Source organism: Eptesicus fuscus, chromosome 18, assembly GCF_027574615.1.
Source record: "Eptesicus fuscus isolate TK198812 chromosome 18, DD_ASM_mEF_20220401, whole genome shotgun sequence".
Lineage (NCBI taxonomy): Eukaryota > Metazoa > Chordata > Mammalia > Chiroptera > Vespertilionidae > Eptesicus > Eptesicus fuscus.
This window is the reverse complement of record NC_072490.1, coordinates 13,065,862-13,081,593: the sequence shown is the minus strand read 5'-3', so window position 1 is coordinate 13,081,593 and position 15,732 is coordinate 13,065,862. Positions and strand designations below refer to the sequence as shown.

Genomic DNA, 15,732 nt, shown 5'->3' with positions numbered 1-15,732 from the left:
TGAAATAGGTGCTCTTAGCACCCATCTGCACCCACACGCCATCCCAGGAAGCTCGGACCCAGCTGTGGCCCGGCCCTGCCCCCTTAGGAAAGACGACCAGGCCTTTCGGGAAAGCGCCGGCCAGCCCCGCCCCGGCTCAGTCGGCCACAGCTGGACCAGCCCTTCCCGTGCGGGCGGGGGAACGCGTGCGCCCCGCCCTCCCACGGCCCGGGACCGCACACCCCGGGACAGGCCCCGCCCCGGCCCCGCCCCGGCCCCGGCCCGCGTTATCTGGCCCCGCGGCCGCGGCCCGGGGAGGCGGCCGGCGGGCAGGGGCCGCGCGATGTCGCACGGAGCCGGGCTTGTCCGCACCACGTGCAGCAGCGGCGGCGCGGCGGGACCCAGGGCCGGCGCGGGGCCGCCGGGCATGAGCGCCTCGGAGGGGCTGGTGGACCCGGTGTACCCCCGCACCCACGGGGCCCTGCTGAAAGTGGCGCAGATGGTAAGAGGCGGGGCCGCGGGGGGCCGGGGTCAGCGGAGTGGCCCCGGGAGGGAGGGAGGGAGGGATCCGGGTCCCGGGAGGGGGCGCGGCGGGTGGCTGGAGCCCGGAGCCTGGAGCCGGGCGGGACCCGCCGGAGCATCGCGCCGCTGGCGGGGGCGCCACGGTCAGGTGGGAGGGAGCCTCCCTCCCGGAAAGTTGGCTGTGCAGCCCCCGCCCTGGAGCTCAGCGCCACCCCAGGCCCTGGCTTCCTGGGACCTGCTTCCAGGTCCCCACGTTCCTCCAGCCGCCCCTGCGCGCGGCCTCCCCCGCCTCCTGATGGAAACCCGCGGGCAGAAGTTCCTCGGCGTCTTCCTCTCCTCCGGCCGCCGCGTCGAACCCAAGTCGCGGGGGCGGAAGAGCCGCCCAGGCCGCGGCGCTGGGGCTGCGAAACCCGACCTCCACCGCTCCGGCCTCCGCCGTCCTCCCACCCAGCGCGCGGGGCTCCCCGCGCTGTGCGCACTGCGCCCCCGGCAGGCTGGGGGAAAGGATTGGGAACCCCGGTCCCCTGCCCACTCGCGTTCAGAGGGAGGGCCCCGATCTCGGGGGGTCCGTGGAAGGCAGATGATCAACAAGGAAGGCCTGTTTTTTGAGGAGTCCGTACTTATTTTGGGGGGAGCGGCGTCGCCTGAATGGGGGCCACCTGTGGAGCCACGAAGGTCGCCGGGAGTGTGGCCAGCGCAGGGGCCTTCCACCGGGGCAGATGCCGGCCGGCCTGCCCTCTTGTTCCCCACTCTTTTCTCGCTTCCATGTTTTTCTTCTTTAAAAAAAGTTTCGTCTTACACCCCTTTCCCGTGTGCTGTGTTTTGAAACTGGGTTGGGCTGTTTGTGACTCCGGTCGTGGTAATGTTTGCCGCAAGAACGGTGAAGGGGGGGGGGGCTGGTCGTTTTGCAGAGGAGCATGACCCGCCCCCGGGAGCTGGGCGCAGGGTGGGAGCTGCCCTGCGTTCATAGCACTTACCCTGGGATGTGTAGGGGGGTCTCTCATTTCCCGCTTGGGCCTTGTCTGAAGGGAAGGGGACCGAGTTCCGTTTTCTCTAAGAAGGGTGTCTTGATGGGCCAAAAATTAGGAAGTAGAGGCATGTTAGCCACTAAAACCAAACCAAAAAAATGTACTAAGTAGTGTTGATTTTAAGCATGGCTTGTTGTTGTTGTTCAGATTAAGAGAGATCTGATCGGCCAACTAAAGGGGACCAGTTTACTTCCCATCCTTAAAAGATGGGGAGAGCGGGGGAGGACAGGCTCACCTGAGCCCCGAATGATGGTGGACAGAGGTTGAGATCAGAGGCCTCCGTGGTCTCTTGGTCTGTGAGTTTGATGAATAGAGGTAATGGGGAGGAGAGGCTCTGGTATGAGTCTGGTGGACAAAAACGGGAGAAGAGAGACATCCATTTCCTTTCTTTTTTTCCTTTCTTTTTTAATAAGCTCCTCGGTAGCTCTCCTGTGGCCCTTGTGCCAGGTTGCAGGCGACATTGATGGGGCCCGTTCCAAAGACGAGAACAAAGACTTGGAGAATGGCTTCTCGGTGCGCCCCTCACAAAAGCAGGCCCAGGGGATTGCCAGGCCTTCTTCCTTCCCCGGGGAACTCCCCGAGGCTGCAGGTTGGTTTGAGCAGATCCCCTGGGAGTGAACTGGCCCTTGCAGGGCGGTCATGTTACAACAGAGAGACTATTTAGGACTGTCTACTTGGGCCTCTTGCCTAACTCCTCCCCATTCTCCTCCTCCTCCTGTTTTTCTGGGGTACCTGCTTAGGTGTTCGATGTTCCCTTGTCTTCTTGGTTGGAAAAATGCATAACCACGGTTTAACATTGGGGGAGAGCAGAAGCAGCTAAAATGCTCCGCCCTTTGGGCATGCTACGGGTCTCTCATTTTGACCATTGATGTCTCACTTGTATCCTGAAAAGGCTGAGCCTTCTGTCCTAAACTTCCTCTAAAGGGTCTTCATCACGGTCTGTCAACATGTTACCTTAAGAAATCATTGACACCCGGCTGGCGTGGCTCAGTGGTTGAGCGTTGACCTAGGAACCAGGAGGTCACAGTTCCATTCCCGGTCAGGGCACATGCCCGGGTTGCGGGCTTGGTCCCTCAGTGTGGGGCATGCAGGAGGCAGCCAATCAGTGATTCTCAACATTGATGTTTCTGTCTCTCTCCCTCTCCCTTCCTCTCTGAAATCAATTAAAAAATATATATTCTTAAAAATCATTGAAAAGGCTCTTTGGAGAACAGCTTCCTTTCTCTGTGTTGGGGCTCTCCTGGGTCACCACTATCAGAAAATGAGAAAGTGAGAAAAAATAGCAAGTGAGTTTCTGTGTGAACGTTGGCACTTGACATGTCATTTCAGCGAATCCTTATAATCCTGTGCCCAGGATGGTCTAGGGCAGTGGTTCTCAACCTTTCTAATGCCGCGACCCTTTAATACAGTTCCTCATGTTGTGGTGACCCCCAACCATAAAATTATTTTCGTTGCTACTTACTATTTCCGATGGTCTTAGGCGACCCACAGGTTGAGAACCGCTAGCAGGGTCGCCTAAGACCATCGGAAAACACAGATATTTACATTTACGATTCATTAACAGTAGCAAAATTACAGTTATGAAGTAGCAACGAAAATAATTTTACGGTTGGGGGTCACCACCACATGAGGGGCTGTATTAAAGGGTCGCGGCATCGGAAAGGTTGAGAACCACTGGTCTAGTGCTTTGTGGTTTTCCTCTTTAGACTAGAGATGCAGTCACACTTGTTGGCTCTTAGGGACTGCTTTGTTGTTGTTCGCTATATTTTTTTATCTTACTATTCTTTTTTTAAAAAATACATTTTATTAACTTTTTACAGAGAGGAAGAGAGAGGGATAGAAAGCTAGAAACATCGATGAGAGAGAAACATCGATCAGCTGCCTCTTGCACACCCCCTACTGGGGATGTGCCCGCAACCAATGTACATGCCCTTGACCGGAATCGAACCTGGGACCCTTGAGTCCGCAGGCCAACGCTCTATCCACTGAGCCAAACCGGTTTCAGCAGCTATCCTACTATTCTTGATAATGTGCTAGGAATTACATACTGTATGCCGTGTGTGTTATTGGATGTTTTTGAGAATCCAGCGAAGTGACGTGTTTGACAAATGAGGAAACTGGCCGAAAGTTTGAGGTACTGAAGCCACACAGCTGTTGGCAGCAGAGGTGGGGACAACCCAAGCTTGACTGGCTCATATCCCCAGAAGACTGCAGAGTTATTGCTTATTAACGGATCTTAGGGACATCAGAACCACGGTGAGATGCCACTCACTTCACACGGAATAGGGTGGTGACAGTGAAAAAGACATAATGCCAAGCCACAGGAACGTGGAGGATGGGAAGCAATCAGAATCCTACCCTGCCGGTGGGTCTGTCCAGTGGATACAGCCACCGTGGCAAACCGTCTCGGCAATTAGGTCCTCGGACTAGGAAACAGAGAGTTGCCAGATGATCCAATCATTTCACTCCTAGGTATAATCTACTTCGGAGGCATGAAAGCATGTCCACACAAAAATGTGTACCAGGAAGGTTCATGGCAGCATTATTCATAACAGCCAAAAGGTAGAAACAACCCCAATGTCTATAACCTGATGAACGGTTAGGTTAAACGTGGTATGTTCACACAATGGAATGTTACTCGGCAGAAAATGGAATGAAGTACTGACACGTGCTACAACATGAGCGAACCCTCTGGTAATGCTGGTCCCTCATCCTTCAGATAATCTCTTCCTCGGAGGAGCCCTTCTTTATCCCCCAGGCAGGTCAGACCCCCTCCCGACGCCCCTCCACCCCTCTTCCTGGGGAACTCCCTGTGGCTGCAGGTTGATTTGAGGAAAAAGAGGATGGGATGGAATTTCTCCCCAACCTGCCCAGCCACTCTCGCTGGCAGAAGCCATTAACAGACAAGCCTAGTTGTCCCGCAGACAATGGCTCTGAGTCTGGAGGAAGAAGTATTACTGTGATTGGAGTGGAGGGAACAAGGGTAGGAGAGGCTGGGTGAGACTGGAGAAATATACAGGGACCAGACCATCCAAGGCCTGCCATACCCAGATCACACTGGGGAAGCATGATATCAATCTCAACCCACCCCTGGGGCTTCACTGCTCCCCTACGGGCCATTTTTGACATTTTTGAACTTCGTTGAAACTCTCTTTTGACCCTGGCTGGCTTGGCTCAGTGGATAGAGCGTCAGCCTGCTGACTCAAGGGTCCCAGGTTCGATTCCGGCCAAGGTCACATGCCTGGGTTGCGGGCTCAATCCCCAGTGGGGATCGTGCTGGAGGCAGCCAATCAATGATTCCCTCTCATCATTGATGTTTCTATCTCTCCTTCTCCCTTCCTCTCTGAAAATCAATAAAGAAATATATTTTAAAAAGAAGAAAAAAGAAAACTCTCTTTTGGTTGTCACAGGGATCAGGAGCATAGGAAATGTAAATTTTATTCATTTCAGGATAGTAATGAGGGCATTGCAAATACTTAGTATCCTACAGAGGTGTTCTGTCTGAAAGGAGATTGAAGGAGTCTAGCTGGGCTGGGCGGAACCTGAGTGGGTGTGTGAGTCTGGGGAGAAGGCATGGGTAATCATGGGCTACATTTTGGCATTTACAGCCCACTTCCCAGTTGGAACTAGTCTGTGGGTGATGGCAGCCTCTGGTGTAGCTGTGAGTAGACCTGTGAGTGGAGAATGGCCCAGCATAACACAGAACGGTCCCCTCGTCCAAGTCCGTTTGAAATCTGTGTAGCAGGGGAGCCCCAGTTTGGTTCCCAAGTGCAATCTGCACACCCCCGTCCTATTTCCTGGAAGCTGGAGACTTAAGGGCAGCGAAGAACCTCACTGCCAACATTTGTTTACTCCAACCCAGTCTTTTTTTTTTTATTTTTTTTATCCTCACCTGAGTATATTTTTCCATTGATTTTAGAGAGAGTGGAAGAGAGAGGGAAAGACAGAGAGAACATCGATGTGAGAGAAACACAGCGATTGGTTGCCTCCTGCACAAACTCCATCCAGGGTCCCGGCCGAGGAGGAGCCTGCAACCGAGGTACCTGCCCTTGACCAGAATCAAACCTGGGAACTTTCGGTCCACAGGCCGATGCTCTATCCACTGAGCCAACTTGGATAGGGCAATCCAACCCTGTCTTGATCTATAAATAATAAAAACACTAAAACAAAATAAGCTACAGGCTTTATTCCTAATAAACAAAAGCAATATCTGTTCATTGTAGAAACTTTGAGACCCACAAAGAAAATACTTTCCTACTCACTCTCCACTTAGATTAATATTTTAAAGTAAAATTTCATACTATTTCATAGTAGACATATATAATTTGAGTGTTTGGGGGTTTTTATTATAAAATTAAGATACTATATATTTTGTAAAATATTTTTTTTGCTTAATATATAATGAACTAGAGGCCCAGTGCACAGATTCATGCACCGGTGGGGTCCCTCAGCCTGGCCTGCACCCTCTCACAATCTGGGACTCCTTGGGGGATGTAGTAGTGCATGAAGCGGCAGGCAGCTTGGTAGCACTGCCATGGAGGCGGGAGAGGCTCGCCCTGCCACAGCTGCGCTCGCCAGCCATGAGCCTGGCATCTGGCACCCAATGGTCAGCTGAGTGGCACTCCCACTGTGGGAGCGCACTGACCACCAGGGGGCAGCTCCTCATCAAGCGTCTGCCCCCTGGTGATCAATGTGCATCATAGCTACCATCCGGTCGTCTGGTCGCTTAGGCTTTTATATATATACTAGAGGCCTGATGCACGAAGATTCATGCAAGAATGGGCCTTCCTCCCCTGGCTGCCAGCACCACCTTCGCTCCGGCCCAGAGCCGCCTTTCCACCTTCCCACGCTGCCCAGAGGCCAGGAGCGACTGGGCAGTGTGGAATGCCTGCGTTGTCACCGTGGCAGGCATCCCACCCCCAGCTGCTCAGCGCCTGCGTGTGCAAATTAATCCGCCATCTTTGTTGGGTTAATTTGCATACTCACTCCTGATTGGTTGGTGGGTGTCACGAAGGTACGGTCAATTTGCATCTTTCTCTTATTAGTGTAGATATATATATATATAGATGTTTTCTTATGTCACTTAATGTTGGTCTGCAATTTGTTTTTTATATGTGTGGGGTTTTTTATTGATTTCAGAGGGGAAGGGAGAGGGAGAGACAGAGAAACATCAGCGATGAGAGAGGATCACTGATCAGCTACACCCTGCATGCTTCCCACTGAGGATCGAACCCACAACCCAGGCATGTGCCTTTAACGGGAATCGAACCGTGACCTCCTGATTCACAGGTTGACACTCAACCACTGAGCCACCGCGGCAGGGCTGCAATTTGTTTTTTAACCATGCTACTGTAGCCAGTCATGCATGTACCATGGTCTGCATGACCAGTCTCCTCCCCCCTCTTGTGGCTCAAGGAGCTCCCAATTCTGTCCACGTACAAACAAGGCTGTGATGAACTTCCCTGCCGAGAGGTCCTCGTGCACAAATCCATAAATACCTCCTCAGAGTAAATGGCAGTGACCTTTCACAGAGGGAGAAATGAAGGGCTTCTCACCCTTCCGAGCAGGGTGGCATTAAACAATTGTCTCGACTCTTTAACATCTAGAAATTAAGGCGTGTCCTTTTATCATCCAGACATTTCAAGGAGCCAAATGGGATAGTAATCCTGTTTTAAGTCGTAACAGTCTGTTTGGTGTCCGGTGACTTGGAAAAGCAACAGTGACATTGATGGGCTAGAAAATTCCACGGTGTTGTTAAAGGCACTTGTTTTTAAGTGGTGGCAGCAGCTTGTGCATGCATTGGAAGGATGGGAGTAGCACACAGCTGCGAGGCCTTATTTATTCGGGCTGCGGAGCCTGTGGATTTATTTTTTTGTTTTGTTTTTGTGGTGGTTGTTGTTAATCCTCACCTGAGGCTATTTTTCCATTGATCTTCAGGGAGAGTGGAAGAGAGAGGGAAAGACAAAGAGAAACATCGATGTGAGAGAAACACATCGATTGGTTGCCTCCTGCATGCCCGGGCCGGAGAGGAGCCTGCAACCAAGGTACTTGCCCTTGACAGGAATCGAACCCGGGACCCTTTGGTCTGCAGGCTGACACTCTATCTGCTGAGCCAAACCAGCTAGGGGCAGCCTGTGGATTTCTTAACCACTGGCAGGAATTCCCCTCCAGAGCCCCCCAAATAACCACCTGCCCCCAGATTGGGAACCACTGCCCAGAGGAGGTGGTGCTGAGAAATAAACACCAGCTGAAGGGGCCAGGAGGCTGTGGGGCCACGGTGGAGTGGAGGGGTGTGTGTAGTCCCACCTAAGTCTGGAGAGAGTCCCACAGGTTTTTTGGCATTCCCATGCGTCCTGCAGACCCTCCAGGGCCATCCTAGATCTCACGGGGAGCGGGGGGGGAGGGTGGGGCCACGGTGGGGGGGGGTGTGGGGGTCTGGGAGGGGGGGGGGTGCAGGGGGGGGGGGGGGGGGGGGGAGGGGGGGGCACTGCCTGTCGGGGAGGGTGGTCAGTGTGTTTATTTAAATCCCTGTGTCAGGGAAGGCCCTGCTCCCCTCCTCCCAGCCCTGGTCTCTGGCTGTCCGTGCTGGCGCTTCCTGCTCAGCGCCGCTGGACAGCCATCTGTTTCCTCCCCCTGCCATCTGCCTGGCTGGGCCGGCCCAGGCATGCCGCCCGCCGGACAGCCTCCCTCCGACCTGCCGCCTGCCACATGCTCGCTTTCTTTGTCACCAGTTTGGCTCAGTGGTTCCCTCGCCCGCTGCTCACTCCCTGGCATTCCTCACCGGGGTCCTTAGCAACCCCTGGCATCAGCAGCCTGGCTCAGAGCCCAGCGCTGGCTGGGCTCCCAGGCCTCGGGTCTTCCTGAGGGAAAAGGAGGATGGAGGGGAAAGGAGGATGGAGGGGAAGGGAGGATGGGATGGGATCTCTCCCCACCCGGCCCATCCCACTCTCGCTGGCGGAAACCATTAACAGACAAGCTCTCAGCCTCCTGCAGAGGAAGCAGTTCCCCTGGTTTGTGTTTAAACAGAAGGGGCAGTGACATAGCTCTTCCTTTCCCTGGGGCAGCCGCACTCTTCTTTTTCTTTTCTTTTCTTTTCTTTTCTTTTCTTTTCTTTTCTTTTCTTTCTTTCTCTTTTTATTATTTTTTTAAAAATATATTTTATTGATTTTTCACAGAGAGGAAGGGAGAGGGGTAGAGAGCTAGAAACATCGATGAGAGAGAGACATCGACCGGCTGCCTCCTGCACACCCCCCACCGGGGGATGTGCCCGCAACCAATGTACATGCCCTCGACCGGAATCGAACCTGGGACCTTCCAGTCCGCAGACCGACGCTCTATCCACTGAGCCAAACCGGTTTCGGCTATTTTTTTTTTTTTTTTTACTATATTTTTATTGATTTCAGAGAGGAAGGGAGAGGGAGAGAGAAATAGAAACATCAATGATGAGAGAGAATCATCGATCGGCTGCCTCCTGCATGTCCTCCACTGGGGATCAAGCCCACAACCCAGGCATGTGCCCTTGACTGGAATCGAACGTGGGACTCTTCAGTCCGCAGGCCGATGCTCTATCCACTGAGCCAAACCAGCCAGGGCTTTTTCCTTCTTTCTTTCTTTTTTCCTTTCTTTCTTTCTTTTTAATTTTAGATAGAGAAAGAGCGAAGTCATCTATGGGGTGGTTCCACAGAAAGCATTGCTAGGAAACTTGAGAGTGTCATCCTCATTTTTAACCCTTTGCACTCACTTGCTTTTTTTCTCGATTCCTTTATTCTACTCGGGATTTAATTTTTTAAATACCCCAGATTTTACAAAGCGCGGCAGTAGAACAAAAAACTGGAGTTTCTTTTCATACAAACTTATTTATTTGGATTTTTTTATATTTCAAATTATTGATACATTCAATACAATTCGACATACGAGCTGCTACCGATGCTAACCGTGTCGAGTCACACTCGACATCCGAGTGCAAATTAAAGATGGAGAAAATGACATTCCTTCGGAAGGAATGGCAAGGAGAAATTAACTGGAGACATTAATTCAGTGCTTTCGGGTACAACGTAAATTGGAAGCTTCTGGAAGCCGAGAGAATTGCTAAATACAGTATGACTTCGATGTCGTTTTACTCGCTTCTTTCTCTTAGGTTTCCTTCATCTCCCTAAGAAGGCAGCAGCAATGCTAATACCGTTTATGAAGAAGTCTTTTTTTGTTTTTCACGTTTCCTCTCAGATTATAAAAGTAGTACTTTAATAATAATAACATCTATGTTTCGTTGAATTAGGTGACAGTCACCGGGCTAGGTGTGTCACCCCGTTTGATCCCCATGATAGGTAGGCCTCATTCAAAACCCCAGCCTGGCCAACATCTTGACTGCAACCTTGTGAGACCCTGAGCAGAGGACTCCTGCCCAGGCTCCTGCCCAGTGGGAACTGTGAGATGATAAATGTATGCTGTTTTAAGCAACTTAGCAGTAGGTACTTCATAGACCCATAGAAGCCCACGGACCCCGCATCAGATCGGCACCCTTGTGGCTGCATCACCGAATGGAGTGCCTGCTTGTGTTCCTCGGGAGCCATCGGAATTGCTTCCCATAAGCCTGGTCTCTGCCGGGGCTCTAAGCTGATGCCCTCTGGGGACATACTGACTACAGCCTCCTTCCACCTGCAGAACCGGTTTGTCCGAATGTTTGTCCAGGCGCCCTGTGGACCTACCACGGCAGGCAGGCGCCTGGCAGACCGCACTGGCTTTTAATGTTCCTTCTTGCTGTCCACTTCAACAGTCGTTGTTTTTTTTTTTTTTTTTCAACTCCTACTTGAAATGAGGCGAGAAGAAAGCAAATCAGTGTTGACCGAATGCAAACTAAAAGCCAGAGGAAGAAAAATTGCTTCCATAACCTTTCGTGGGAGAATTACAAGCCTGGTCGTGGCGGGCTAGGTTTGACCGTATTTGCTTTAACTCCTTGGAAGGACCTAACGCCGTAACCAGGGGAAACGTGTCCCGGAGGACAGGCATGTGACTCCAGAGCTAGGGGCCTCAGAGGCACATGTGAATTTCACGTGGAGGGGAAACAGAGAGACACCTCTGACCCTTGTGTTTATAATGTGACGTTGGTTTTCCAAGGGTTCCCTGCGTGTCACCGTGATTGAGCAGTGTGTCCTGTTTGCTGGCTGTCACTTTGGGCAGAAGAAAAACTCTGCAGCGTAACAGGCCTCCCCCGGGCCCGATGGGCGTCTCCTTGCTGACAGTGAAGTCTACTTGTCACAGTTCACGGTGACACCAATCCTGTGGTTATACACGTGGTCGTTACTTCAACACGTAGTTGTCTGGATTATCTGGATGAGCCCCAAGTCCAATGACAGGTGTTTTTGTAAGTGACACACAGAGGAGGAGGAGGCGACGGCGATGTGCAGAATGTGACGGAGGCTGTACCACGGGCCCAGGATGCCAGGGCCGCCACCATCGGAAGCTGGAAGAAACAGCGACTGGATTCTCCCTGGAATCTCCAGAGAAAGGGCCATCCTGCCGAAGCCTTGGTTCTAGCCCAGGGATACTGATTTTTAACTTCTGGCCTCCATCCCTGTGAAAGAATGAGTGCTTTCTTATTCTGAGCCCACCACGTTGGTGATCATTGGTCACAGCAGCTAGAGGAAACTAATACAGCCAGTTAAGGACTTTCCGTTGTGGTCAGATTCTCAAAATCTCCAGCGGCGTAGACGATAGAGCGTGAACGTTTTCTTTTTTTTAGAAGGGCTTGTTCATTTCCAGGAAAGAAGATTCAGAGAGGTGGCGGCCACCCTCTGCCACTGTGGGTGGCAATCACATCTCAGTCATTCTTATTTAAGTACATCGCTTGCTTTAATAGCTTATTCAGAGAGAGAGGCAGTATTGAATTTCCGCTGGAAAAAAGCAGAAATGTAAAGACAGAAACATAAAAACATGAGGACATCAGAGTCCCATTCTCAGACAGCAGGTTAAAAGCAAAAGATGAAAGTGCTTTGCAAAGAAGCCCTGCTTAATCTACTTATTAAATGTAGTTGCTGTTTTTCAAATGTTTGTAGAAGTGCCCGATGTCTCTAAATTATATATGTGTGTGTGTGTGTGTGTGTATACACAGACACACACTTCGGTGACGTTTCATTAATAAATCATTTCAGATTTGATTTGCGGGAACCGTACAAAGAACTCCCCTTACGCCCTTCCCCCAGGTTCTTCAATTGTTAACATTTGTTGACTCCTTTTCCACTTATATACGCATTTTTTTCTCTCTGAACCACTTCAATGTGTTTTCCTAAGAGGGACCTTCTCTGCCGCACCCACACTACAGGTCGCTGAATAGAGAAATTAGTGACACTGGTGCTATTATCTAACCTACCAGCCTTATTCAGATTTCTTTTCTTTTTTTTAATATATATATTTTTTTATTGATTTTTTACAGAGAGAAAGGGAGAGGGAGAGGGATAGAGAGTTAGAAACATCGATCAGCTGCCTCCTGCACACTCCCCACTGGGGATGTGCCCGCAACCAAGGTACATGCCCTTGACCGGAATCGAACCTGGGACCTTTCAGTTCGCAGGCTGACGCTCTTATCCACTAGGCCAAACCGGTTAGGGCCTTATTCAGGTTTCACCGGTTGACCCACTAATGTCCTTTCTCTGGTCTAGGATTGCATTAGGCCACACGTTCAGTTGTCCTGTCTCTTTAGTCTCTTTCAATCTGGAACAGCCTCTGAGTCTCTCTTGTCCTTCATGACCTTGACATTGGAGAAGAGTCCAGGCCAGAGCAGCCCCATATCGGACGTGAAAGTTAGTTTGGAGGACCCTTCTGATTCTCAGCCTATTGTAGCTGCCGTGGAGGCAACAGGAGACGCGTGTGGATCATGGCACACCTTATCTCAGTGTTAGTGCTTTTGTGTTCACCAAAGTCCCTTTTGCTAACTTCCTGTCTGAAGTTAGTTAATAGTTCAAGCTGAGCTTAACGGCATGCCTTGGGACAATGGCTAAAAATGATGGAGGCCTTTTCACCTACCAAGTCCTCTTCTAGGAGCTTGACATGAATTACCTCCTTGAATCCTCACAGCAAGCAGCCCCGATCACTTGGGGACTATTATTTTTTCATCTTTTTTTGTCAAGCCTTAGAATTCACGATAATTATGTAGCCAGATGTTGCCGTATGCGGTCAGCCTGGGGGCGGAGATATTTAGCTGTTACCCCAAAACTCATGCTCCCTCTTTCACAAGGCGGGCTTGTTTCTGGTGACCGAGGTGCAGACACACATTTCCTGCAGCCTTAGTGTTTAAGAGGCCGTGCGACTGACTAGCTCTCGCCAGTGGGATGATTGTGGAAGTGATATTGCCACTTCCTGTCTGAGGCTTCTAAGAGGCAGGGTTCTCTACTCTTCTTCCGTCAGCTGTAGGCAGAGGACTCCAAGGCCCTATTTTTTTATACTTAAAGATCAGGAAACAGAAACAAACCCGGGTCTGAGAGCCTTCCCCGACGCCCCTCCTCCTAACTCCACCCTGACACCACCCCGCACCCCATCCCGTTGGCCCGCTCCGATTTCTTCACAGCCCTTCTCCAGCAGAAGCCCCCTTGTTCACTGCTTTGTTCCTCATCTGTGGTGGTCTTCACCACCAGGACCGGGATTGCACTAGGGCAGCGACCTTTCTCTGTCTTGGTCGCCACAGGGTGCCTGGTTCCTAAGGGGAAGGACACAGAAGGCACTCCTAGCCCAGCTGGAGTGACTCGGTTGGTTGTTGGCCCATGAACCGAAAGGTCACTGGTTCAATTCCTGGTCAGAGCACATGCCCAGTTGTAGGCTCGATCCCCAGTAGGGGGCGTGCAGGAGGCCGTCGATTGATATTTCTTTCCCTCTCCCGTCCTCTCTAAAATCAATAAAAACAGCCCTAGCAGGTTTGGCTCAGTGGATAGAGCTTCGGCTTGTGGACTGAACGGTCCCAGGTTTGATTCCGGTCAAGGGCACATGCCCGGGTTTTGGGCTCGATCCTTGGTGGGGGGTGTGCAGGGGGCAGCCAATCAATGATTCTCGCTCATCATTGATGTTTCTATCGCTCTCCCTTCCTCTCTGAAAGCAATAAAAATATTTTTTTAAAATAAATAAATAAAAACATTTTTTAAAAGGCACTCATAATCTTTTTTTATGAATAAATGAAAGCATATTTTCTTTGCCAAAGCCTCTGGTGACAGCACTCCTTTCAAAAAAGTCAATCTGGGTGAAGTGCTTGGCCAGCTTGGTTCTTCCTCAGAAGACTGTGTTGGAGGTGCCTGCTGGGAGGTGCTGTGTGGGCCCAGCTGCGGAAGGGCCCCTCTTGCCAGGCCCAGAATGTGCTACGGGGCCTGAGGCGCATCACTTCAGGCCTGAGGGCCGGGAAGCGGGGAGTCTCAGGGCAGGTGGGCCCCCCAGCAAGGAGAAGATGGGATGCCCAACCGGAGTTTCTGACAAAGATGCGGTTTCTGCACTGGCTGGAGGCCTGAGCACCTTCCCTTTTTGTCCGGTTGAGCTAACAGGTTTCCACTGACTCACACCGTCAAAACACGGGTTCCTACGCCAAGGTAAACAGGCAGGTCGAGGGATGAGAGAAGCGTCTGTCAGGGTGTCAAGCTGTCAGGACAGGGTTCCTCGTTTCAAACAACACCAGAGAACACTGAATAAGGGCATCACTGTATTGGATTAAAGGCTAAAAGAATCCAGTGCCAGACGGGGCCAGCTCACTTTTGGATTTCTATTTCTGGCTCAGGAACTAACCCTTCGGTTGGGTCTTAGTCATGTCTCTTTGCCTGGCCAAGGCTTTTAAGTCACTTCGCCAGATATTTATTTAGTGCCTACTCTGTCCCGGCCCTGTGCCAGCTGCTGGGGGTACAGCGGTGAACAGGGCAGGTCCGGACACTCCCCTGTGGATTGAAAATCTGGACACTAAACAGGTGTGGTGTTCCATCACCTCTATGGCACCATTGTTTAAGGCACTGCTCAGGGAAAGAGGGAAGGAAGGAAATGCTTTTAATGGTATCACAAATCTTTTACCACTTAGCATTTTTATTTTATGATTATTGAAGAGGTCGTTCAGACTTAATTAAAATATATGAATATATATACACACTCTTGTGAATATATATAAAGGAAAATAGGGAGAAACCAAGATGGCGGCATAGGTGAAACACCTAACCCGCAGCCGGGCACAACAATTTCAAAGCACAACTAGAGGTCAGAACGGACATCGTCCAGAACCACAGGAGAGCTGGCGGACTGAAATGCCCACAGCTGGGGGGAAGGAGAAGGCCACGGGGACAATCGGGGGAGCCGTAAAAGCCTGAGGTATGGAGAAACTGGCGGAGACACGAGCACGCGCGCCTGCGGGGAGGATGGAGCCGGAGAGGAAGGGGCGGCTGACGGCCTGGCCGGCGTTCACTGGCAGGAAGGAGATAAAGGCTCCGGAGTGCGCTAAGCGCCGGCTCCGACTGCACTGAGCGCCAGTTCCGGGCGAAACCCTGGGAAGCCAGGCGCAGGCTGGGGGAATGAATCTGGGCTGTGGGGCGCAGGCACAGAGGAGCGGGGGAAGGCAGAGCTCCAGAGGCGCGCACGGGAAGGGGCGCAAAGGACGGACTGTTGCCTGCGCCACTGAACTGCCCTAGCGGGAAGGAGACATAAGCTCAGGACCGTGCTGAACCCCAGTTCCGACTGCACTGAACCCCAGTTCCGGGCGAAACCCTGGGAAGCCAGGCGCACGCTGGGGGAATGAATTTGGGCTGTGGTGGCGGAGGCACAGAGAAGCGGCGGCTCCAGACGCGCGCACTGGAAGGTGCGCAGAGGACGGACTTTTGCCTGCGCCACTGGGTGGCCCTGCTGGGAAGGAGACAGGGACGCCAGACTGCGCTGAGACCCAGTTCCAACTGCACTGAAACCCAGTTCCAGGCGAGAATCTGGGAGTCCAGATTCATTAGGGGAGGGACTGGACTGTTTGGCAGTGGGCGAAACTCCAGGGCGCGTTTCTCTCAGAGGTGTTTGCAAGGAATACAGAGGGACACAGACACAGGAGCCTCATAGGGCGGGGCTGACAGGAAGCCAAGGTTGTAGGCTCCACCCTGTAGCTCCGCCCCAGCCAAGCTGAGCAGAAGCTTTTTCCTGCTGAGTGCCTCAGGTAGTGGCTGACCCACACTGCATTGGAGACCCAGAAACGAGGGCATCTAGTGGTTGG

General features: G+C 51.9%; 1 protein-coding gene across 3 annotated transcripts in view; it reads left to right on the top strand.

Annotated features, from left to right (window-relative positions):
• The first annotated feature begins 252 nt into the window (after positions 1 to 252).
• CMTM7 (CKLF like MARVEL transmembrane domain containing 7) overlaps positions 253 to 15,732 on the top strand; it is a 47,601-nt gene continuing 32,121 nt past the window's right edge. For all 3 annotated transcript variants that reach the window (XM_054729947.1, XM_054729946.1, XM_054729945.1), the window contains exon 1: positions 253 to 481. In XM_054729947.1, coding sequence (XP_054585922.1) covers positions 323 to 481 — 159 coding nt within the window. In that variant the 5' untranslated portion in view covers positions 253 to 322. The remainder of the gene's footprint in view (positions 482 to 15,732) is intronic.